This window comes from Piliocolobus tephrosceles, chromosome 16 (genome assembly GCF_002776525.5).
Source record: "Piliocolobus tephrosceles isolate RC106 chromosome 16, ASM277652v3, whole genome shotgun sequence".
Taxonomy (NCBI): domain Eukaryota; kingdom Metazoa; phylum Chordata; class Mammalia; order Primates; family Cercopithecidae; genus Piliocolobus; species Piliocolobus tephrosceles.
In genome coordinates this window covers 71,796,678-71,821,455 of record NC_045449.1, presented here as the reverse complement: position 1 = coordinate 71,821,455, position 24,778 = coordinate 71,796,678, and the positions used below count along the sequence as shown (strand labels likewise).

General features: G+C 42.8%; 1 protein-coding gene across 6 annotated transcripts in view; it reads right to left on the bottom strand.

The window, feature by feature from the left end:
* The window catches only part of TNRC6C (trinucleotide repeat containing adaptor 6C), a 153,301-nt gene that overhangs the window by 55,008 nt on the left and 73,515 nt on the right, over positions 1–24,778 (bottom strand). For all 6 annotated transcript variants that reach the window (XM_023211692.3, XM_031934355.1, XM_023211690.3 and 3 more), the window contains 2 exons: positions 23,145–23,471; positions 2,990–5,590 (listed from right to left, as the gene is read on the bottom strand). In XM_023211692.3, coding sequence (XP_023067460.1) covers positions 2,990–5,590; positions 23,145–23,471 — 2,928 coding nt within the window. The remainder of the gene's footprint in view (positions 1–2,989; positions 5,591–23,144; positions 23,472–24,778) is intronic.

Sequence of the window (24,778 nt, the reverse complement as noted above, 5' to 3'; positions counted from 1 at the left end):
GTAGTGTACGGTAGTCTGAAGTGGTATACAGCAGTGTACAGTAGTCTGCAGTAGTGTGCAGTAGCTCCAGCAGTGTACAGTAGTCTGCAGTGGTGTAGAGTGGTGTACAATAGTCTGAAGTGGTATACAGTAGTGTACAGTAGTGCGCAGCAGTCTCCAGCAGTGTACAGTAGTCTGCAGTAGTGTCTCAGGCCTTCACATCCACTCACCACTAACTCACTGACTCGCCCAGAGCCACTCCCAGTCCTGCAAGCTCCACTCACGGTAAGTGCCCTATACAGGTGCACCATTTTTAATCTTTTATACCATATGTTCCCTTTTCATGTTTAGCTATGTAAATACTTACCATCATGCTACAACTGCCGACAGTATTCAGTACAGTAATATGCTGGGCAGGTTTGTAGCCCAGGAGCAATGCCTGTACCACACAGCCTAGGTGAGTAGGAGGCTATGCCACCCAGGTTTATGTAACTATACTTTATGTTAACACAATGCTGAAACTGTCTGATGACACATTTCTTAGAATGTATCACCATTGTGAAGCGATGCATGACCACATTAATTCTGTTCCTGGAGCTTTTTGTTGTTGTTTAAAGAAATGGGGTCTTATTATGTTGCTCAGGCAGGCTTTGAAGTCCTGGGCTCAAGCCATCCTCCCACCTCAGCCTCCCAAGTAGCTGGCATTACAGGTGGGGGCTCTCAGATCACTTTCTGCATACCTTTACTATAATGCTAATTAAACTCTATTAAATTTGATGTTACTGGCCTGTCCCACCAGACTATTCCTTACTTAGGAAGAATCTTTTTCTTTTTCTTTTTTTTTGAGACAGAGTTTCGCTCTGTCGCCCAGATTGGAGTGCAATGGCCCCAACTCAGTCCATTGTAACCTCCGCCTCCCGGGTTCAAGCAATTCTCCTGCCTCCACCTCCTGAGAAGCTGGGATTATAGACATGCACCACCATGCCCGGTTAATTTTGTATTTTTAGTAGAGACGGGGTTTCACCTTGTTGGTCAGGCTGGTCTCAAACTCCTGACCTCAGATGATCTGCCTGCCTTGGCCTCCCAAAGTACTGGGATTACAGGCGTGAGCCACCATGCCCGACCTAATCTTATTTTTCAAATCCCTTCATTTTCCTTCTTCCTGCTTCTCCTTATCCTCCCAAGTACTTTATAAAATGTAAGGGCCTAGAAATATTAGTCATATATTAGTAAAAAATTGGAATAACAAATTCAAGTACTCCAAGGAACCAGTCAGTTAACATAAACAGGCCCAGTGTAAGAACAGCAGCACAAGCTTGATGATGCTCAATGGCTACTGATCAAAAGCCTCAGTGCTGGGAATCATCAGGGGTCGGGGGGCAATGTAACATTGTATGGAGAGAACGCACAGGCCCTTATGCAGGCAAGTGGCTCTGACTGACTGTTGCCATGTGAATCCAATGTGTCAGACTTTTCAGGTTTCCAAATGAAGCCAGAAATCTGGAATTTAATATAAAACATCTGCATTAAAAAATGCCAATTCACAGAGAAAATGTGGGCCAAAAACGCATATTTGTGGGACTAGGTGCAGCCCATGGACCGCTGGCTTTTGACCTCTGGTTTAGCGACATCGATGTGTTAGGTGGAGGCTAAAACTGTCTTGAGGATCCATAAAGGACTCCTGATGTGGCAACCTCACTGAGGTACAAGTGAACCACCAAGCAGTCTACGAGGAGGCTGGAGGGCCCAGCTGGTGGGCCAGGGGAGGTCCTGTAGGGCAGTCTTAATTGAATTAATGTAGCAAGCAGGACAGTCTCCTGTTGAGCGCTTATGACAAAAACCAAAAAGGTGCCCAAATGCCCAGGCTGCCCTACACAAGACGGTGATTCCCCAACTCCACTGGTCCCCAGCGTGCAGACCTTCCAGGCTTACTGTTTCCTCCCCTGCACCATCACCACCCAACACTATGTATATACTTTAATTCATGTGCTGTTGCCTCCCTCACTAGATCTAGACCCCACCATGGCTGCGTTTTGACTGTTTTGCTCCCTGCAGTTTACCCAGCTACCAGGGCACAGCCTAGAACGTGGCAGGTCCCAATAAATTCACTGGTGATCTCTGGGCCCTGACATTGCCCAGCAAATCTCCAGGGGCCCCAGTCAAGTCAGTTCTCTGTTCCTGTCCTCTACATGGGCTAATGCACGCTCCCCCTCTACTCATGCCGCTGCTCCTAGCCAGCCCTCCTCCACTCTGGGCTGGTATCCACACTCCCAGAGAGAAAAGAATCCCAGAAGGTGGCCTTGGCCCTCTGGCCATGACAGCCTGGCCCATCTGTGCAGCGCTTTTTCCTGCTCCTTGCTTCACAAGATGGGTGAAGTGCCCTTGTCCTGCTGGATGCAGGGATCTCTTCCCTCTTCACTCATTCTCATCTCCACTTGTTCCTTTCTAACAGCTCTGAAACATGCTCGCCACTTTGCCACCTTAAAATCTCTCTGCTCTGGACCTCGCCCCTCTGGCTGAGAACTGGTCTTCCACATCTGGGACCTTTTATTGTCCCCACCGGACACAGCGGGCTCTGAGCCTCCTGCTGTGCTCATGGGCATGCCAGTGAACTGACACAGTCATCTGCACACTTGCCCAAGTTCTCAGCCGTGTCTATCCTATCTTCTTCTTTGCTCCTGTATCCAAATGGTTACAAAATCTTGGAATCATGTACTGTCATTGCCTTCAAATTCATCGTCTCCACCCCAGGCCACCGCTGCCACCACCCAAACATTCGCTTGATGTTCTACTGAGTGTGCTTAATATATTTTTTTCTTGAATAGAAAACCACCAGAGGATCCTGCTTTGCTCTCGCTGGATAATCTTTAGAAACAATATTGCAGGGTGATAGGGAACTGAAATTATTTTAATGCTATCTGCTATTAAAAAAAACACTACTCAGACTATTCGTGAATATATAATGAGAATAATATATATTTTTTTTAACTTGTAAAGAAACATGAAATACCTTTCATACCTGGACCGAGCAATGGTGATCGATTCAGCTGAGTACTGGCCTGGTGCGGTGGCGGAGTCTCGACCCTGTGTGTGGTGTTGCTCGTGGTAGTGGTGGTGGTGGTGGTATTGGTCGTGGTACTGCTCTGGATGACCGGGTTGTTTCTATCCCACATGTTTACAGTTTTATTGTTATAGTTGCTTGGGTCCCCCCAAGCTGAGGTACCATCATCAATTTCCATTTTGCGGCGAATGGACGGTGGAGAGGGTTCTTCCCAGCCAGTTGCCTCACTGCTGTCCTTCTGTTTGACTGGTACTGGCCCCCCGATCCACCCTGTTCCTGTCTGTTTCACAGAAGCAGCTCCTCCCCAGTTACTCACATTGTTGTCTTGGGGTTTGCTAGCCCAGTTCTGTTGGGGGCCAGGTTTTAAAGTCTCCCCCCAGTTTGTACCTGGATTGGCCTTTGTATTTGTGCTGTTGCCCCAGCCACTGCTCCCAGATCTCGTGGTGTCATTCCAACCAGACCCTGACCTATTACTGTCAGCATCCCATCCAGATCCATTTTTTTTCCCATCCCCCAAGTGTCCAAGGACAGACGATGAATCTGCCCAGTCTCCCCCTCCGGCACTCCAGGCTGGATTTGATCTTTGTCCATCTCCCCAGTGTTGGGATTTGGGCTTTGGAGGCTCACCCCAGGTGGGTGACTTGTCCTCCTGATTTGCGGCCCCACTCCAAGCATGGCCACTCTTGGCAGCAGCAGCAGTACTAACAGCAGTAGAGCTTATCGAGTCCCCCCAAACCCCCGGGCCACTTGGCGCTTTGTTGTTGCTGTCTCCCCAACCTGTGTTTGCTGGCACAGCGGCAGGTGGCGCATTGACCCACCCAGATACTGAAGAGGTATTTGTACTGTTCATGATGGACCCATCGTTCTTCCCCCCTGAGTTTGAAGGCTGAGTAGCTGCACAACCCCAGGCCTCTGTCCCATTGTCATTCTTCCTTTCAGACCTAGGGGATTCTTCAAATTCCCAGGCAGTGTTTTGCTTTACAGGAGTCTGTCCCCAACCAGTATTAGATAGAACTCTCGGGTCAAGATCATTCCTTGGCAACTGGATGTGCCCTTGGTCTATAACCCCTTTATCTCGCCTTCGGCCTTCTCCTGTTCCTTCCCTCCCAGTGCTTCCTTCATTGTGGTTGCCAGAACCATCACTACTTCCTTCACTTGCTGTAGTTCCAGAAGATGCCGCTTTGGCCCAGGAGTTCATGTGTTCACCACCAGGCTGCACGGTAGGGTTCTGGCTGGTGACACTAGGACTCTCCCACCCTGTTGATCCTTTCCCATTGATGTCACTATTGGAATGCTGGTTTGGGGGCTTTCCCCATTCCCCATTCACACCGTTAGAGGTGCTTCGGCTGGGGTGGCCCCAAGCTCCCGAATGGATATTACCAATGCCATTGTTGCCACTGCCCCTTCCCCAGGCGAGTATTCCAGGACCAGCAGGAGGTCCTGAATCCCAAGCATTTCCTCCATTTCCTTCCTTTTGCACAGCACTGCTGGATCCGTTTTGTTTAGCACTTAATGCTGAGTTCACAGTGTCTCCATTCCCCTGACTGAACCCAGAATTGCTATTTCCTGTGGCAGGGTTACCTGGGGACAGTCCCCATACAGAATTGCTTATTCCTTCAGCACTGCCCCCACTGACTTGAGAAACTGATGATCCGTTAGCACCAGGAAGGCTTTGCAGGTGGGGTGGGATGATGGCCCCCATACCAACAGCCATGCCCCAGTTTGGCAGTCCATTTGTCTGCATTGCATTGATAGGGTTGGGTGAAGAGTTCATGGGGTTAGTGTTATTTGGTCCATCAGTGTTAAGGTTCTGAGGTTGTGCGCTGAAAGACACATTCTGAGAAGTGGACGTTTGTGGTTCTGTGCTCTCTTGCGGCAGCAAGTTTCCCCAAGCACCTAAAGTGCCTGTTGGGTTCCCGTTCTGGTTTTGACCTATGGCACTGACTGGACTGCAAATACTGGAAGGGTTGCCTGTCGCCACGGTTCCTTCATGTCCAAGTACAGGCCAGGCAGCTGGGTTGGCATTAGGATTAAGGTTAAGATTAATGCCAGCATTGGAGTTGGAAGCACCCCAGCAATTCTGACTTCTCCCATCTCCAATCATAGTGTCCATTTTTCCATCCCCACCACTGACAGAGCAGTGAGCCAGGCCAGAGCTGGAGCCTGTGGCTACACCCCACACTCTGGCCGCACTTCCATTACTGTTCGCTCCCCCTGCTCCAAGGGCACTCTGATTAGAAGGGCTTTGGACGAGTGCGCCATTGGTGCCATTATTGCCATTTGTCTTCTTGGTATGTCCAGTGAAGTTGCCCTGGGCACTCCCTGTAGCCATGCTACTGTTCTCTGAGCCACAGTTGGAGGCAGAGTCAGTGTCTGTAGTACATTCTGAGGCAGATTCAGTCTCTGTTCCTGTGATGGAAGGCCACGCCTCCTTGTCAGTCCTATCTATTATCACTTTATCCCAGCTGCAGTTGGCTTCGCTTCTGTAAGTAGGCTGCTGTCCCCAGTGGGAATTTTCATAATGATCTGCCAATCCACTATGACTGAGATCTGAAAAAGATGAAACAAAATTCAAAATTAGATTTTCTACCCATTTGTCAATGAATCAACTGTTAACTAGTCTTTGGGGAAGCTCTTTATTTCAAGTCTTCAAATCTGAATGACAAGCACTAAAAAATGACTTAAAGAAAAAAGCTATTTGTCTTCTTAATAGATCCTATTTTAAAAAGCATTAATGTTTTTAAAATTATATCAATTCTTACCACTACACCATACTATTATTCCCCCTGGAGAATATTCACAATGCACATTAGCACATCAGCATCTCTGAAAGCATCTGTAGTAAAGCCAGCTCTGAAAGATACATGACTTTGCAACTCCTATAAGTATAGAGACTGAGAAATGCTGGCAATGACAGTAAGTTCACGTGGAGTTTTGAATAAAGCTTGTAGTTGTTCTCTTTAAGATCTCTAATTAGATTACAGTATTATATAGAGGCGAAACATGGCTTTCAGTAGGAAAAAATTGTAAATTGCGTTGCAGAATCATAACAGAACCAATATTTGGGGTGGGGGAAGTGGTGACAGAAGGAAAGAGAGAAAAGACAAGGAGACAATGCTATCTTACGTTATCAAAAATACTAACGATTAGAAATGTTTAATTAGATGTATACTACTTTATCTGATCTTATCTGCAATTTGGTTTATCACTGTCTCCTGCACATTCATAAAAAAAAAAAAATCTGTAGCTCAAGGACATCACTAAAAAAAAGAAAAAAGAAGAAAAAGAAGGAAAAAGAATCTCAGCCCTACAGGTGCTATCTTTTGGATCTCTAAGGGTTCCCTCTATCCTTGTTTTCTATTTCTTTAGAGTCTTTTCTTTGGAGACCCCTAGAATAACTACATATGTCATCTTCTTATAGTATTTAACTCTTTGGGTCCTTTTAAAGAATCCCTTGTTTGGATCTTCATTTTATTTCCTATGACTTTAATAATTATTTGAGTATTTCCAACATCACAGTCAAACTTATATTCCAATCAACTTTTTGGCAGACTTTATTCAAAGTATGTATCACTCAAAAATAAAGTAAAAGAAATGTTAAAAAAATCATTTAACCTAAATATACAACAAACCACATATATGATTTAGAAATCCTTGGTGAGTTTCTCTAAATACTACAATATACAAATAAATTGCAATAAAATATTTTCTTCCCTTTTAGAACCTTTTAATTATGTTCTCTTCAAATTTATTTTAACAAGAAAAATCTTATAGACAGTTAAAACATGAATTTCCCAAATAAATTCTCTTTCACAGTTTGATGTAAAGGAAAAAAAGGAAGTGTGTAAAAAATTATCATTATCATTAGAAAGACCATACTAAAGCTAGTATCAACCTAAAAGACATTTTTATTGCTTGATTTAAGAGCAATGTAATGATTTTATAATTATGCTCTAGGTGATTTCAAAGTAGGTATGTAATTCCAGGTGAAAATTACAAGGGAAAAATGAAGACAGGCAACAGAAAACTTTAAATGTTGAAACTGCTATAAAATGACTAGGTTCTTTTCACTGCCAAATATTAGGGGTTGGCTCTATAACCCTGGTTTATGACAATTTGGTTTCGCACATACTCGAAAAACTATCTAATATAATAACTGACTAAAGAGATAAATGAGCCACTCCTCATTTAACACAGAAAATAAGACCAAGTTAACTCACAGAGATTATGGCTTGTTGCCAGCAAATATTGTCACGTTTCATTTTAACACCAGTTTGGGTTCCCTCAGGGACAGGTTGTGCCATACGGCAGGCTGCTTTTTGACTAGGACAGCACTCACTGTAACCCACACCCAGAAAGCAGGGGGTTAACAACCGATGCATTCTTTCCCATAGTGAGTTGCCATTTGAATACACAGTATTATTGGTTCCATTCCACAACAGTCTCACTGTAAAATGATCTGCCCTCTGTTAATGGTCTACTTCGAGGAATTGAGGATTGCTTTGAGGATTGCTCGGAGGATTGCTCGGAAGATTGCTCGGCCCCCAATTTGACAGGTTCACACTCAGTTACATGACAGGTTTGAAAGAAGGACAGCATTATAAGCTGGTGGCTAATAAATACTATTGGACAACTATCTAGACACATGAAATGAAAGTAGATCCCTTGTATCGTATACAAAAATATATTCTAGATAAAGTAAAGAGCTAATTAGGAAAAGCAAAACTTCTTAAAGCTTACTAAGGAAACACAGGAGACCATCTTTATGACCCTGGACATTGTATCTTCTTATAGAAGACGTGAAATATATAAGACATAAACAGGTGATAAATTTGACTATGCTAATATTAAAAACATCTATATAACAAAAGATATCATATAATGAAAGCTAAAAAAACAAGCCACAGCAGGAAGGAGATACAACAGATAATGTATGGTTATCAGATTAAAGAATTCCCAGCCAGGCGCAGGGGCTCTCGCCTGTAATCCCAGCACTCTGGGAGGCTGAGGCGGGTGGATCACCTGAGGTCAGGAGTTCAAGACCAGCCTGGCCAACATGGTGAAACCTCGTCTCTACTTATACAAAAATTAGCTGGGAGTGGTGGTGCGTGCCTGTAATTTCAGCTACTCGGGAGGTTGAGGTAGGAGAATCACCTGAACCCGGGAGGTGGAGGTTGTAGTGAGCCGAGATTGAGCCACTGCACTCCAGCCTAGGCAACACAGTGAGACTCCATCTCAAAAAAAGAAAAAAAAAAAAAGAAAAAAAAGAATCCTAAAAATCAGTAAGAAAAAGGCCAACAACTCAATCAGAAATGGGAAAAGGACAGGAACAGGCAATTTAAAAAAGAGAAAACTCATAAGCCATTAACATATGAAAAAATAATCAACCTCATTAATAATTAAGAAATACACTTTAATGTCACACTCTAGATGAAAATGACACAACACTATGATTTTTGAATTGTGGTTCCCTCTGGGGGTGGGATGGGAAACAGAGCGGAGTTGGAGGGTGACACCTGTAACATTTCTAAAACAGAGAGTCCTGAAGCAAATATGGCATGATATTATGTTAAACCTCCATTGTGAATAGTTATATTATTTTCTGTGTACTTTCGTCTATTGAAAAAATATTTTTAAAATTTTTACTTTTTATGCTTAAATGTGATACAAATCAGGTGGCAGAGCAGTCTGATCAAAAACCCATCTGATCCCTGAATTAAGTGTCTAAATTCTGAAGGTGAGTTCCTTGAGGGCATGGCAAATATATTTTTAGTTTTCCATTCAAAATGCTTGCCACATATAGGCAAACAATATATGTTTCCTGGGCAAACAAAACCATAAATGCATAGTGCTACAATCTGAGTTCTAGCTGAAGTCACCAATCAGCTGCACTTGTACCACCCAGATTGCTTTGAACAAGCACATCTGTCTTCCGAGGGAACCACTTCCACTACAATGACGTCTCCTACTCAGACCTTCCCAGGCTTTGAGGTGTAGATCTCAATTACACCACAGCAAAATAACCACCAATGGGGCAATACTGGCAGGAAGCAAAGTCACTTCTACAAAGGCCAATATCCATCCCTAACAGCTGAAGTGCCATGAGGATGGCCATATAGGATGCCATAAGGATGAAGTCATGCCTGTTGAGTTTACATACCGGGTATTTCTAGAACCTTTTCCATCAAAACAAGAAACAAAACTTCCCTCTGACTGCCCCTATTCCAAGCACCCTCATGTCTTGACTGGATTACTGTCAATAACTTTCCAACAGGTCTCTACCCACGCCCCCTCTTGTGCCCCCCGCCCCCCCAACAACGTGCCCAACACTGCATACAGTGCTCTTTTCCAAATGAATGCCCAGTGGGTCACCAACAGTTGGGTCTCTTTTGAGGCCGCTCATATCATTCTTTCTCTTGCTCTGTGCGCCAGACAGTTCTTCAAGGTGCCATCTGTGTCCTGCCCTCCCAAAGACAGGGCTGTTAAAGGTGCCATCCCCTGCCTGGGCTCAATGTCTATTCTTTTTTCCTATCTCAAATCCATGGACATTTAATTTGGGACATTTTTGTTCCATAGTTAGGACTCCCTCATACATTGATTGTAACAGTCTTCCTTTCAAGTCACTTAGACCAACCAGGGTGGCAAACCATTTCTGTAAAGGGCCTAAGAGCCAAAATGCTTCAGGCTCTGTGGGCCATATAGTCTCTGTCACAACTACTCAATTCTGCTGCTGTGGCATAAAAGCAGAATGAGTGTGGCTGTGTGCCAACAAAACTTTATTTCCAAAAATAGGTGGTGGGCCAGATGTGGCTCATGGGCCCAGAGCTTGCCAACTCGATTGAAACAATATTATTGAGTGCCTCCTATGTGCAGCTACTGTGCTGGGGACACAGCCATAAACAAGATGAACGGCCTCTTTCTCTCATGGAGCACACATTCTAGTGTGAGTCATCATGTGACTGGCTGGTTCTCCTTCTAGGCTGTAAACACCATGAAGGCAAGGGGTGCCTATTTTGGTCCTATTTTTATTGCCAGTGTTCAGCAGAGTACCTGACAGAGAAGAAGCAGTAAATAAACATCCATTGAATGAATGAATGAATAAATAATTCTTATCAATACTTGAAAGCAGTTTGCTAGTAAATGATGCTTACATTTTCAGTCTTGAAGGTAAAATTAAGATTAAGCTTAGGTTGCCATGTTGACTAGCAACCAACTTAACTGAAGTTATTTGCAAAAATACTGGATTATCTATTGAGAAAAGTTAGTACAAGAGGAACTGACAGTTCAAAATCCTTTTTAGTTAGAAAAAATTACAACCGAGACTATGAATCTCTGTTGAAAACATAGATAGGGTTTGATAATAAGTTACACTACCTCACTCCTAGGTATATACCCAAAAGAAAGGAAATCAGTATATTGAAGAGACAGCTTTGATGTCTGCTGCAGCACTACTCACAACAACCAAGATTTGGAAGCAACCTACGTGTCCATAAACAGATGAATAAAGAAAACATGGCACATATACACAATGGAATACTGTTCAGCCATAAAAAGAATAAGATCCTGTCATTTGCAACAACATGGATGGAACTGGAGGTCACTATGTTAATTAAAATAAGCTAGGCAGAGGAAGACAAGCTTTGCATGTTTTCACTTATTTGTGGGAGCTAAAAATGAACATAACTGAACTTACGAAGACAGAGGCTAGGAAAGGCAGTGGGAGAGTGAGGGTTAGGAAGAAGTGGAGATGGTTAATGGGTACAAAAAATAATTAGAAAGAATAAATAAGACCTAGTAATTACGAGCATAACTGGCTGACTATAGCTAAAAATAATTTCACTGTCCATTAAAAAATATATAAAAGAGCATAATAGGATTATTTGTAACACAATGGATAAATGCTTGAGATAACTGATACCCCATTTATCCTGATGTGATTATTACACATTGCATGCCTGTATCAAAATATCTCATGTAACCCATAAATATATATACCTTCTACGTACCCAGAAAAATAAAAACAATTATAAAAAATAGAAGTTTTACTATAGAAGTCAACTTGGAACAATGCTATTTTACTTAAAGAGGAACCAGTGAATCAACTATCTCTTTTCTCCCACCTCTATGGCCTCCTTGCGCTTCTTGGGATAGGCTGCAGCCTCGCGGCCACGCTGTGGCCTGGTACATCTTCTGTCACAGAAGAGGAGCAGGGAGTGTGCCCAGCCAGCCCAGCCCACTGAAGTTTCAGGCTGTAGCTGCTGACATTCCATGGTGTTTGGCTACCATTATGAGACATACTGCCATTCTTTTTTCCTTTTTTCCATACTTTTGCTGCTCTCTGGTTCCTTACTTCTTGGTTCTTCCACCTTATCAAATGGTCTGGCTCTCCAAAAATTAATTTTACTGATAATTCAATGCAGGTTCATGGAAAAAGAAAAAAGTACCTACCACTTATAAGCTCTCTTTTGAAGGGCAGGCTTAGGGATCTCTCTGAAAATTATAAATACAAAACTCCCAAACCGGGGACTGTATTGCATACTGAACTAATTAAAATATGCTTTTAGTTCTACTCTATCAAATCTCTGAATGTCTCCTCTTCCTCCTCCTCACCACCACCACCATCATCATTGATACCACCATCACCAACAACACCGTCATTACCACCACCATCACCGCCAGCACCACCGTGATCACCACTACCATTATCGTTATCTCCACCATCATCACCAACTGCATCATCACTATCACTATCGCCAAGAGCACCATCATCATCACCACCATTACCCACTTATTTTTAATCAGAATACCAGGATTTATTCCAAAAATGAAAATGTAGTCTAAAAAAGTAAATGTCGTTAAAAAAAAAATCTGTAAAATAACTGACTTTTAAGAGCAGCCATTTTGAAATGAGTGAAAACTCTGAAATGAACCAAGATTGAATTCTCTTACAGCTATTCTAGACTCTCCTGTTCAGCACAGGAGCTTTCCAAGGCTAAAATCCATACACCTGACACACAGCAAGACTGAAGAGAGTTTATAAATGAAAGTCCTCGTATTCATAAGACATCATATACTTTATACCATTCCAGAGTTTGAAGTATTTCCATACTCATCGGCTTAACTGAACCTTACAATGTCAGTTTTATAGATGAAGAAACAGGCTCAGAGAGGCCGAGTGGCTAGGGTTTGTAACTAGTAAGCAGTAAGGAATAAACTGAAATCTGGGTTTTCAGAATACAATCTAGTGCTCTTCCCACCACATCATTCTATTATCAAATAATTCTTCCCCTAAAAAAGCCTTAAAAAGAAAAAAGAAATGAAGTTCATGTATAACGTTAAATTCTCTTTTCTTCAGCTGTTAAGTGGTTTACACAGTCTATAAATAGGTGTCTATAAAAATCTAAGCAACATAACTGTCTTAAGTGATTAAATTAAAAAGGATTACATAATAGCATGGTTGAAAGAGAAAAGCTTTCCTTTGTCTTTAAATTCCAAAATGTTAGCATAAAAAGATAAAATTTTCCTGGAAAAGTATTTAATGAAGAGCTTCCAAAAGCTATGGTAAGCAAAATTTTAATGAGGTATGAGATTTAATCAGATAGGAAAGCGTGGACAAAATTTACTCAGAGGCGTGCAGAACGCTTAACTGGTGCTAACGCTGACAAACAGTACACGCGTTCATTCTTTATCATCACAGTCCTTTTAGCTGAAATAATACATTATAGATTATAAAAACTAGTTCCCAATGCTTTCAACAGTTGACAATATACGTTTACTAAGGCTTACTGATACCACAAATCCTTCGCTGCTTGGTTTTCAGGGGCAGGATAAATGCTACAACTGCTTTCAGCTTTTGAAAACCGAAGATGCCTCCCCCTCTACTGCATTTACTGGGTGTAAATATCTCAGGGAGAAAGTACTTTGAATTCAAAATTCCATTGCTGGACAGACTCCCAAACATTTCATCTGTCAACTGCTATAAATACAAGGCATTACAAAACGCAGAACACAGGACAAGATTTATTGGAAACACAAAAAGTGTCCAAAAGAATAAGTTTGTTGCCTTGTGTTTTTCTTCAAAACGGCAGTAAAATGAGATTCCTTCTTCAAGGTTAAGAATCTATTAAGTAAAGAAGGAAACCGGGGGCAAAGGAGGCTTGCTTCCTAATTTGGGAGGGCCTGCCCGTGCCAGCCCGGCAGAGAGAAACCACAGTAGGGAAAGCCATGGGTAAGTCTCTGCTCAGTGAGGCAGATATTTAGCAAGCAGCGCTTTTCCAAGACGCCATTTTATCCAATCTGAATTGCAGCCAAGAGCTTAGGGACGCGGAGCTACCACTCACACGCTGGAATGTTATGTCACAAACGGACTGGTGAGAAGCAGCCACTATGTGTTCCGTGTTTGTTCCGTTTCTTCTGCTCTACGAGGGGCTGACGGGTGAGGAAATACCTGCAGACGGTGCCGCCCAACCCTCCTAGGAGACGCCACCTCGCGTGCACAGCTGCCTCTACTCCTGCATCTAGGCTCGCCTGGCCTCTCGCTACAACATGTCGGCTGGGTACAGCGAGAGCCGCCTCCTGTAGAGCTGCCAGGGAGCTGCCAGGAAGCTCCCGGGGCCAGCCTGCGTCCGGGCCACCCGCGGGCGCCCGCGGCCGCAAGCCGGGCAGGGCTGGGCAATGCCCTTTCTACTCCAGGAGGCACCCGAATCATCCCCTTCAACTAGGGGTGGAGGCATGGACGGATGGGATTTTACAGCTTTGATTATCTAATTGCAGCTGACACTAAACCGATCTTCCTTCCTCTTTAAATTCTTTCAATTGTCACAAACATTTTCACTTCAGGACCCAGTTACAATTAGCATCACAGCCACTTTTCTTCTGTGTTTTTGAAAGTCAGCCAAAAGAATAACGGCATTTTGCCTATTGGCTGCAGGCGAATAAACTGCGGCTCTCTCATCCTGCCTTTGTTTTCCGCTCCTTCTTTCTCTCTTTTTCTAAACAACTCCTAAACATTTGGCATGCCAACACTAGCTGTAATATTCTAAATGAGCCCCATATGTAAATTGGCAAGTGTCCAGCTTCTTAATTACTTTCCTGCCTCTATCTAAAAAAGATCTAAGTAGCAAACACTGCCATATATTAATCAAAGCCTCTGTTTATAAATGTACAAAGCAGCCACCAAAACAGTACATTGTTCCGCCTTTGGCACAAGAAGTTATTATTATTATTTTTGGACGATAAAAGCTCTCAAGTGTTTCAAGGTGGAGTTATCCTGCAGACTTGCAGAAACATAATCTGCACTGAACATGATATGATCAGGTAGCATTCTTTGGAATCTCTGGAAATCACTGTACTTACTAATACTCATCTTCTCAGTTAAGATCTGTTGCCATTTGGCTAAATGAACTCCTATCCAAATCAATATGTGAATTTACAAATCTACTTTTCCCTATATTATTTTATGAGAAGGCCAATGTTTCATTTGCTGGTAATAGTCTTTATCTAAAGAGAACCTGGAATCAGGGCTGGGAGGCACCCTGGCCTGTCTGCCTCACAGAAGCCCTTCGACCATTGGCAATAACTGACTGTCTCTTTCCAGCTACTGCCAGTGAAAGGGGTAGGAATAAAAGTTCTTCCAGAAACCTGAAAACCCTGCCCACCACCCTGTATTTCCGCCACTCTCGTTCCACCTCTGTCCTCTGGGGCTGCCCAGGGTCAGTGGGGCTCTCAGGCCAGCCCTGTGACAGCTGAAATGCCCACAGGCTCTCCTCCTCTGGGGCTTGTTGTAGGCTCCCCTCTGTTGTTCTCCCAGTCCTTAGAGGGCATTTCTAGGCCTTTATTGCCCTGTCTGCTCTGGATGCCCTTGTGTGCAAGCCTGTGTTTCCCATGAGGAATGGCCGCCACAGGATGCTGCCTGAGAAGAGTCACAGCATTAACCACTGGCAGGAGGGTCAGCTGGATGGTAGAAAGCTCCGTTTAGAATTGTTAGCTCAGGCCGGGCGCGGTGGCTCAAGCCTGTAATCCCAGCAGTTTGGGAGGCCCAGACGGGCGGATCACGAGGTCAGGAGATCGAGACCATCTTGGCTAACACGGTGAAACTCCGTCTCTACTAAAAAAATTCAAAGAACTAGCCGGGCGAGGTGGCAGGCGCCTGTAGTCCCAGCTACTCCGGAGGCTGAGGCAGGAGAATGGCGCGTAAACCCAGGAGGCGGAGCTTGCAGTGAGCTGAGATCCGGCCACTGCACTCCAGCCTGGGCGACAGAGTGAGACTCCGTCTCAAAAAAAAAAAAAAAAAAAAAAAAGAATCGTTAGCTCATTACAAAATTGGTTTCACTTGACTGAATTTCACTTCAACATCAGCTTTATCAAATATTAAAAGCATCTAGGACTTATTTTTGCATGCAAGTATTAGAAGTCTTGGTTACCTTCTAAAATGGGATACCTGTTAACATCAATAATGGTACAAAACCAATGACGCTTCTGCCCAACGCCCGGGCCAACGTGGGTGACAGCAAGAAGTTGACACCAAGAACAGAAGGGATGGCTGACCTGATAAGAGGTAGGGAGTCAGGGGGCAAGATTTGAAATTGTTGTTCTGTGGGGACCTGCAGCCTAGCAAAAGTTCACCTGGTTCTCAAACATGGGCTGCTCTTTATCGTCACAGGATACAGTGAGATTGCTGGTCACTGGAAGACTACTGCTATCTACACCTGTTGCCTGTTCTGTAAAAAATACAGTCAACTCTGTTTTTGTCCCTACTGCGTCTTGACACGTTCCAACTTGCCTGTCGTTAATTCATGCCACTGGGCAGAGAACAACCACAGAGCATTCAGTCGTCAGTAAAGAGCTGTGCTATAGGTCTCTGCAGGATGTATTCCTGTATCTGAGCAGCTAGGTCATATTACCCAACATTTTGATAAATCCTGCCAAATGCCTACTTACATTCCGACCAACAGCACAACAGTGTCGCCTTTTCCCACACTCTTGCTGATCGTCTGTGGTGGTTACAGGGTCTTGAGAAGATTAAATGAGTTAATATGTGTAAAGCAATTGGATCTTGCAAATGTTAAGCACTCAATTCATAGTACTGTGTTATTGTAATAGAGGGATATTAACAAGATTTAAAGTTTTGACAATTTGGTAAGTGAAAGTGGTCTATCAATGCTGTTTCCATTTATCTTTTCCCTGATTACAAGGAAATACTATTTTTATTTTTATTTTCTTGAGACGGAGTCTTGTTCTGTCGCCCAGGCCGGAGTGCAGTGGCGTGATCTCGGCTTGCTGCAAGCTCTGCCTCCCAGGTTCACACCATTCTCCTGCCTCAGACTCCCGAGTATCTGGGACTACAGGCGCCCGCCACCTCGCCCGGCTAATTTTTTGTATTTTTAGTAGAGATGGAGTTTCACCGTGTTAGCCAGGATGGTCTCGATCTCCTGACCTTGTGATCGACCCACCTCAACCTCCTAAAGTGCTGGGATTACAGGCGTGAGCCGCCGCGCCCGGCCACGAGGGAACACTTTCAACATACTTAGGACCCATTTGTGGAAGTTCTATGATCTGCCTGTTCACATTCTTTGCCCATTCTTCTATTGGACTGTTTTTCTTTTGATTTGTAGGAACGCTCGGTATTTTTGAGATATTTGCCTTTTGCTACTTACACTGTAAACATGTCCTCTCAGATTTTATTCATATTCGTGTAAAAAATTTTAAATTTGTATACCCTCAAATCTGTCAGTCTTTCTTTTCATGGCTTATGATTAACATTTTATCCCAATATTTACAAAACACTCTTAGGTCATCTTTCTGTAGTTCTTATATTTGTCTTGCATATGGCTTTCCAGCACTCAATATTGATCTGAATCACTATTTTCTCAGTGATCTGCAACTCTCCGTGTATACATCTGCTTTTCCCCCTGCTCTCTTTACATCGTAGTTCCTGGATCTGTGTTTACTCCTGCCCTAGAAACACACTGTTAAAATTATTCTAGGATCACAGCTCCCAGTGATAGCTCATTATGCTTTTTCAGTTTTTTGGCCCTTCTATTCACGTACATTCGCTCTTCTAAATGAACTTCAGAATTAGTCTATCAAGTTCCAAAAGCAACTTGTTGGAAGAGCTTTAAATCTGAATTTAATTTGGCTCTATTACCAAAAGAAGCTTTTATGCTGGTTTATTACTACTACTTAGTAATACCAACAGCCTACTTTTCAAGCCTTAGATCTTCCCGCTGCCCCCCTGCCACAATGAGCCTGCAGCGGTTACTGAGAGGCTTTACAATTGCGGGTCTGCGCTTTTCGTGCATGCAGGTCACTCCACCTGCAATGCCCTTTCACTTTCTTTGCCCAGCACAGCTAACTTGAAACTCCGCTCGTATCACCTCCATCGAAAGGCTTCCTTGCAGTCCCCTATCCGTAGTTTGGGTTAGTTGCCCTTTCCATGTGGCACTCTATCCTTATCTCTGTTACAACACGTGGAAGTGGCTGACTTACTTATTGGTTATTCCAAAACACTTCGCTCATGAATTGTGCATCCCTAGTGCCAGGTATGTGATGTTTGGTAGGCATTCAACAAATGTTCTGCTCAATGAACAAAAGATGACACACATGACAAAACCACAGTTCTGAAAGGCTAGCATCTTCCTCCTCCTCAGAGCTGTGCAAGCCAAGTGTGGCACTGCTACCTGAACATTCTCAGATAGGAAGAAAAGGAAAAGGAGTGAAAGACTGTGAAGCTAGTACACTAGTTTGTCTAGGAAATGGCACAACGTGTGGTTGCAATTTTCTATAGAAACAAGCTTGCAGATTAATGTAAATCAAAAGGTGAATTACGACAAAATGTTGCAAGAGCCAGATGAATCTACTGATTTACATCCTGTTAGGAAGCATATGCTATATAAAGAAAAAGAACAATGAAATAAATGTCAGATTAAGTCTCTTTTCTTTTTTTTTTTTTATTTTATGGAATCTTGCTCTGTCGCCCAGGCTGGAGTACAGTGGCATGATCTCAGCTCACTGCAACCTCTGCCTCCCAGATTCAAGTGATTCTCTTGCCTCAGCCTCCCGAGTAGCTGGGGTTACAGGTGCCTGCCACCACACCCAGCTAATTTTTGTATTTTTAGTAGAGATGGGGTTTCGCTATGTTGGCCAGGCTGGTCTTAAACTTCTGACCTCAGGTGATCTACCCGCCTCGGCCTCTCAAAGTGCAGGGACTACAGGCGTGAGCCACCGCACCTGGCCTATGTAAGTCTCTTTTCTAATTTCACCAGTTGCCTTGTACTGTAACAGTATATAAATTTTATCTATACTTACACAGCTAAAAACGCTACAAATTCCATTTTCAACTCTTTAAAAACGTTCCCATTTCTGCTCCTCTATTGCTTAATTTTATCCATAAATCCTCTTTGTTTATTGCAATGGACATTACATTAAGTTTTCCATTAGTACAGTACAGGACTATAACATTTACTTCCACGGGAAAGCAGCACAGGCAACTGGTCAAATACTCAGTTACGGGGAAACAAGGATGCCCACAAATCTTCACTGTGCAACTTTTTAAAGCTATGACAAAGGTGACTTGAAATCCATCGATTCCTTCCACGAATACTTCACCTTCTTTAGTTTTTGCTAAACACACTAAAACTTGGGGGGAGGACACAAAGAGTTTACATACTAACACACCTGGGAAAAACACAGAAATCCATGTGCTAGGCTGAAAGAACTCCCAGTTTCACTTTGCTTTTCATTAGAAATGGTGTGCTGTTAAATTCCTAAGGATTCCTCACCCGCCCCCTGCTTGGTTAATTCAGCCTTAGTTCTACTGACCCAGCATTTGTACTTCTGTACTTCTTTTTAATTTAACCTTACAAGTTAGAGCAATGTAATCATGAAAAAAACTCTATTTTTTGTTTTAATGTAGAAGTGACTGTAGGAGTCACTTCTGCATTAAAGTGACAGATACAAGTACAATGAAAATATATGTATTACTTTTAAGAAAATTTTCAGAGCTTTTATTTCAAACTGTATCTAAAAATACTTTCACTGCAACCAGAAATCTGGTTACTCCTCAGGAATACACTAATACAATTTCACCTGGATATGAATTCATTAAACAACTATAATATGAAAAAGAGAACTCTAGGACAGACAAGTGAAATTTCAAAATATACACAAATCACAGAGTGATGAGAAAGCTTTACTGCACTGTTTTCGAATTTAGTCAGTTAAAAAATTTGAGTATTTTTTTGAAACAGGTCTTGCTATGTTGTCCATGCTGGTCTTAAACTCCTAGGCTCAAGCGATCTTTCTCCCTCAGCCTGTCAGGTAACTGGGATTTGTAAACACTCTGCTTCACAATGGTGTTTCAAAGATGGGTACATATTTGTTGTATATTTCAAAGTCTCACATTAACAACTATCACCTGCATTACTCAACACTTATTATAAGCAAGGCCTTGTGCTGAATATGAAATAAATACCTCATCTTTAAAATTAGGAATCTCTTCATTTCAAAGATGAGTCGAAAGTGCAGGGAGTGAACGTGATTTAGTCAAGGTCACACAGGAGGTGGTGGGTCTGGAAAGTGGACTGGGCCTGTCTCTTGAGCACTTTGCCACACTGCCTCCATGCACACTGATGCTCACCTACAATCCCTGTGCCAACACCACAACAACATGGGATGGTGTTCCAGAAAGGCCTTCCACTGACAAAATCAAACACAGTCATTGGAATAGTGTCCGAATCAGAAATTTAAGGGCAGGGACCTTAGAGATTAGAGGTCCTGAGAGGTTCAAACCTCTCATTCTAGATGAGAAAGGGAAGTACTAGTTGGTGGCATAGTGAGTTCTAGTTTCCAAGTCCTCACCTATGGTTCAGAGATTTTCCCATTCTGCTTAATCATGGAAAGCTCAGAGACATTATTTATTTTTTCCTGTTGCCCAGGCTGCAGACTCGATCTTGGCTCACTGCAACCCCCAACTCCCAGGCTCAAGCGACTGTCCCACCTCAGCCTCTTGAGTAGCTGGGACCACAGGCACGTGTCACCACGTCTGGCTAATTTTTGTACTTTTTGTAGAAGTGGGGTTTTGCTATGTTACCCAGGCTGGCCTCGAACTCCTGAGCTCAAGCAATTTACCCGCCCAGGACTTCAAAGTGCTGGCATTACAGGCGTTAGCCACCACGCCCGACCTCAAACATTGTCTTCATAGGATATTTCCAACTTAGTTGAAAGGCAAGACTTTTATGACCTAATCAGCAAAAAATATAGGATATATAGTATACAGTAAGTGCAAAGGTGTGTGTCACAAACTGGGCATATTACATCTGTAAGAACAGAATGGAGACAGAGCTGCTTGGGGAAGCCTCATGGGTGCGGGGTGACAATGAACTGGAAGGAAAGCAGGGGTGGGAGGGGCAATTAAGCACGTGTGCATAGGGGGAGGGGACTTGACAGTGAGCATGGCACACTTGTGAGACAGTAAGAAAGCAATCCCAATCATAATAGAAAGTAGGCCATGGAGACCAGGCACGGTGGCTCATGCCTGGAATCCCAGCACTTTTGGAGGCTGAGGCAGGTGGATCACCTGAGGTAGGAGTTTGAGACTATCCTGACCAACATGGTGAAACCCCTTCTCTACTAAAAACACAAAATTAGTCATGCATGGTGGCGGTTGCCTGTGATCCTAGCTACTCAGGAGGCTGAGGCAGGCAGGAGAATCACTTGAACCCGGGAGGCAGAGGTTGTGGTGAGCCAAGACTGTGTCTTGCTGCCTGGGCAACAAGAGAGAAACTCAGTCTCAAAAAAAAAAAAAAAAAAAGAAAAAAAAAGGAAAAAAAGAGAAAATAGGCCATAGAAAGTAGAAGGGAAAAATGATGGGGAGACTCAGCTATGAAGGGCCTTCACAGCCAGACAGAAAAATGTAGAGTACATTAGTAACTAGGTGACCAGGGCAGGTTTGTGAGGGGGCCCCTCATCAATGAAGGTGATGAGTTAGAAAGATGCATCTGGCTCTGATACCAGAGACTGTTAAGGAAGAGATGAAATTGGTATAAAATGAAGATTTTTATTTGGGAGTCAATAATGAATTTCTTATTTTGTGCTCACTACATAGATTGATCAATTTTTTGAGATGTTTTTAATCCATAAAATGATTTATGTTCTTCTATATATTGTATATAAATATACATGTATAGTATATATATATAGTATATAAAATATATTTTATACTATATATACATATATAGTATATATAGATATATAGTATATAAAAAATATATATCTTTATATACACACACACACCTTTTTTGAAATGGAGTTTTGCTCTTGTCGCCCAGGCTGGAGTGCAACGGCGCGATCTCTGCTCGCTGCAACCTCCACCTCCCAGGTTCAAGCAATTCTCCTGCCTCAGCCTCCCGAGCAGGTGGGATTACAGGCATGCACCAACATGCCCAGCTAATTTGGTATTTTTAGTACAGACTGGGTTTCTTCATGTTGGTCAGGCTGGTCACAAACTCTCGACCTCAGGTGATCCGCCCATCTTGGCTTCCCAAAGTGCTGGGATTACAGGCATGAGCCACCGTGCCCAGCCTACAATATATATTTTAGAAGAACTATGAACTAGGAATATTTCCTTGGATAATGTTATCATATTTACAGAGACAAATATTTAATGAAAGAATATTATCATAGCAAGATTTTACTGACTTAATTGCTTATTTTCTACTTACCTAAGAAGATACCAGTAACATTCTGCACCAGCAGCATTTGATGAGAACACTGACGCAATACTGTCAACCAATCACATCACAACCAGAACAGGCAGGGCTGTTACATTTCTTATTCAGTTTTTCAAAATAAGCCCCTTAAATTAACACATCAAGCTATTTAGGTCTAACTACAGAATCCTTTTCTCTGTTAAGATTTTCCCAAGGACCATATTGGGAAAGTAGCACGTTTGATTGTAAACGGTTGGCAACTAAATAGATGAGACTATATTCTTGGTCAGTGAATATATTTTATCTTTTCTGCCTTGCTTTTTGGTGACAATCATTGACCTACATCCCTTCTACAAAGTGGTTAGCAGATGAAAGTCAAGGCTATTTGAAGAGACTTGGTAAAGTTGTCTAAAAATATTAGTTCTGACTATACTCCAAAGTCACAGTTCTAAAAAACATTGCTATAAATACTTTTAGGTCATGTTAGAATTAGTCCCCATATTAAAAAGCAGCACATGAAAGAAAACAAGAATATGACTTGTGACATGTTTCTTTTAAATTCCAATCTAAGAAGCCTCCTTGCATATCTAATTACAGACCTTAATTTCACAACCATGAGCAGGTAAGTTTCCATTCTAGAAACAGCACCAATTATTAGTTGTTATTTGAAACTGAAAAATTGAAGAATCTAACAGAGAACATGGCAGTTGACCACAAATACTTTGTTCTCGTCCAAAAATTCCTTAAAACTACAGTACATGAATTTTTCAAAAGTACAAATTCAAGTCAAGGAGATTGGAAAAGAAGCTGACAGGAAATGAGAGACTTCTACATTTTGGCGGCTGGAAAGCAAATAAACAAGTGGTGATTTTTCTTAGGAGCCAAAACAAAGCTAACAACTAGTTACAGGCAAGGAAGCAACAAGAAGCGGGGCTTAGGATGAGGAGATATCAGATAGGCTTGGCTCAATGTGTGTGACTAAGTTACAGTTAGAAACACTTAGTGGAAGGATCGGTCCCTGCAAAAAATGCTTGTGTGCACTCATAAGACAGACTAGGAAATTGAGAGAAAAGGGTTTTACTGAAAAGTTTTCACTGCTGGGTTCTAAAGTATCTGCCTTGATGGTTCGTATGAACTAATGTACAGACCTTTAGTTTCTGATGAAAAATAAGCTCAGCTGAAGTAGCTCATGCCATCTGCAAACTCATGAGCAATAATGTAAATAAACAGAGGGAAAACACAATTAAATTTTAAAACCCACTTGAAATGAAATGAATTTGTCTGTCTCTGTGTATGTAGTGAGTATGGACCAAAATATGTCATTTCTATTGCTCAGCAGCAAAGCTGAAAATAGCAAACAGTTTTCAGATCAAAACAATGTCTCATGTGGTTTTTACCTGGTTGGAGCTTACTGGGATGATGCTGTGTTCCGGCTCCAGGTAGGGGAGGTGGGCTTACCCCTGCAGGCCCAGCACCCTGGGTTGGGCTCACACTGGTTAGAGTCCCCGTAGGCAATGGCTGGCCTCTCTTTAATAGCTGCTTCTGTTCTTGCTGGCGGAAGCGTGGAGGCACCTCACGAGGCAGGTAACGGGATGCAGCTGGCTGCTGGCCACCGGCACATGAACGTTTGCCATTGTTGCTGCTGGAGATAGTGCTGGTGGAAGTACTGGTACTGGTACCGGCAGGTTGGGGCTGGCTTGAACAGGTCTTAGTAGGTTCTGGCACTAAAATGAGCAAAAGGCAAAACTTTAGCCAAAACTTTAGCTAGACCCCCTTAAAACCCAACCCAGACCAAAGAAACCATAACCAAACACTGAGAAAAAATGACAATGCAGTGCTCTGGAAACAGAACTGGACTGAAGTCTAGAGTTCCTAGTTTTGGAAACAGAGCTGGACTGAAGTCTAGAGTTCCTAGTTTTGGAAACAGACCTGGATTGAAGTCTAGAGTTCCTAGTTTTGGAAACAGAGCTGGACTGAAGTCTAGAGTTCCAAGTTTTGGAAACAGAGCTGGACCGAAGTCTAGAGTTCCTAGTTTGAGACCTAGTTTTGCTACACACAAACCAATCTTGAGCGTTTGAGCCAGCTATTCTTGGGCCTTGGTTTCCTCATCTGCAAAATCAAGGTGATACAGTAAGACTGGAGCAGCAGTTCTCACACTTGGTTGGCATCACAATCACCTAGAGGGCTTATGAGAGCCTAGACACCTGGCGCCCACCTCCAGACTTTCTGATTCAGTATCAAAAAGCAAGGAGAAACTGGGAATTTGCTTTTTTTTTTTTTTTTAGTGTCAGACGGTGTCTCACTCTGTCACCCAGGCTGGAGTGCAGTGTGGCGCCATCTTAGCTCAGTGCAACCTCCACCTTCCGGATTCAAGTGATTCTCCTGCCTCAGCCTCCAGAGTAGCTGGAATTACAGGTGCAGGCCACCAAGCCCAGCTACTTTTTATATTTTTAGTAGAGATGGGGTTTCACCATGTTGGCCAGGCTGGTCTCGAACTCCTGACCTCAAGTGATCCGCCTGCTTCAGCCTCCTAAAGTGCTGGGATTATGGGTGTGAGTCACCATGCCCGGCCAGAATTTGCATTTCTAACAATTACTGGGAGATGTTGATGCTGCTGGTTCTTGCACCTCTCTATGAGAACCACTGCTCTTGTTCAATATTTATAAAACGAAGAAATCTTCAGGTGTCCATGAATTTATATGTATTTTTGTTTTAACTCTGATGATAATGTATAGAACATATATTGGTGCATTCTGGGTTATCTGAATAATTAAAGCTAAATAATGACATTTTAGTCAGCAAATGACTTCATATATGACAGTGGTCCTGTAAGATTATAACGGAATTGAAAAATTCCTATCGTCTGGTGACACAGCTGTTGCAATGTCGTAGTATAACACATTACTCATGTGTTTGTGGTGATGCTGGTGGTAACAAACCTACTGTGCTGCCAGTCATATAAAAAGTCTAGGGAGGCCAAGGTGGGCAAATCACCTGAGGTCAAGAGCTTGAGACCAGCCTGGCCAAAATG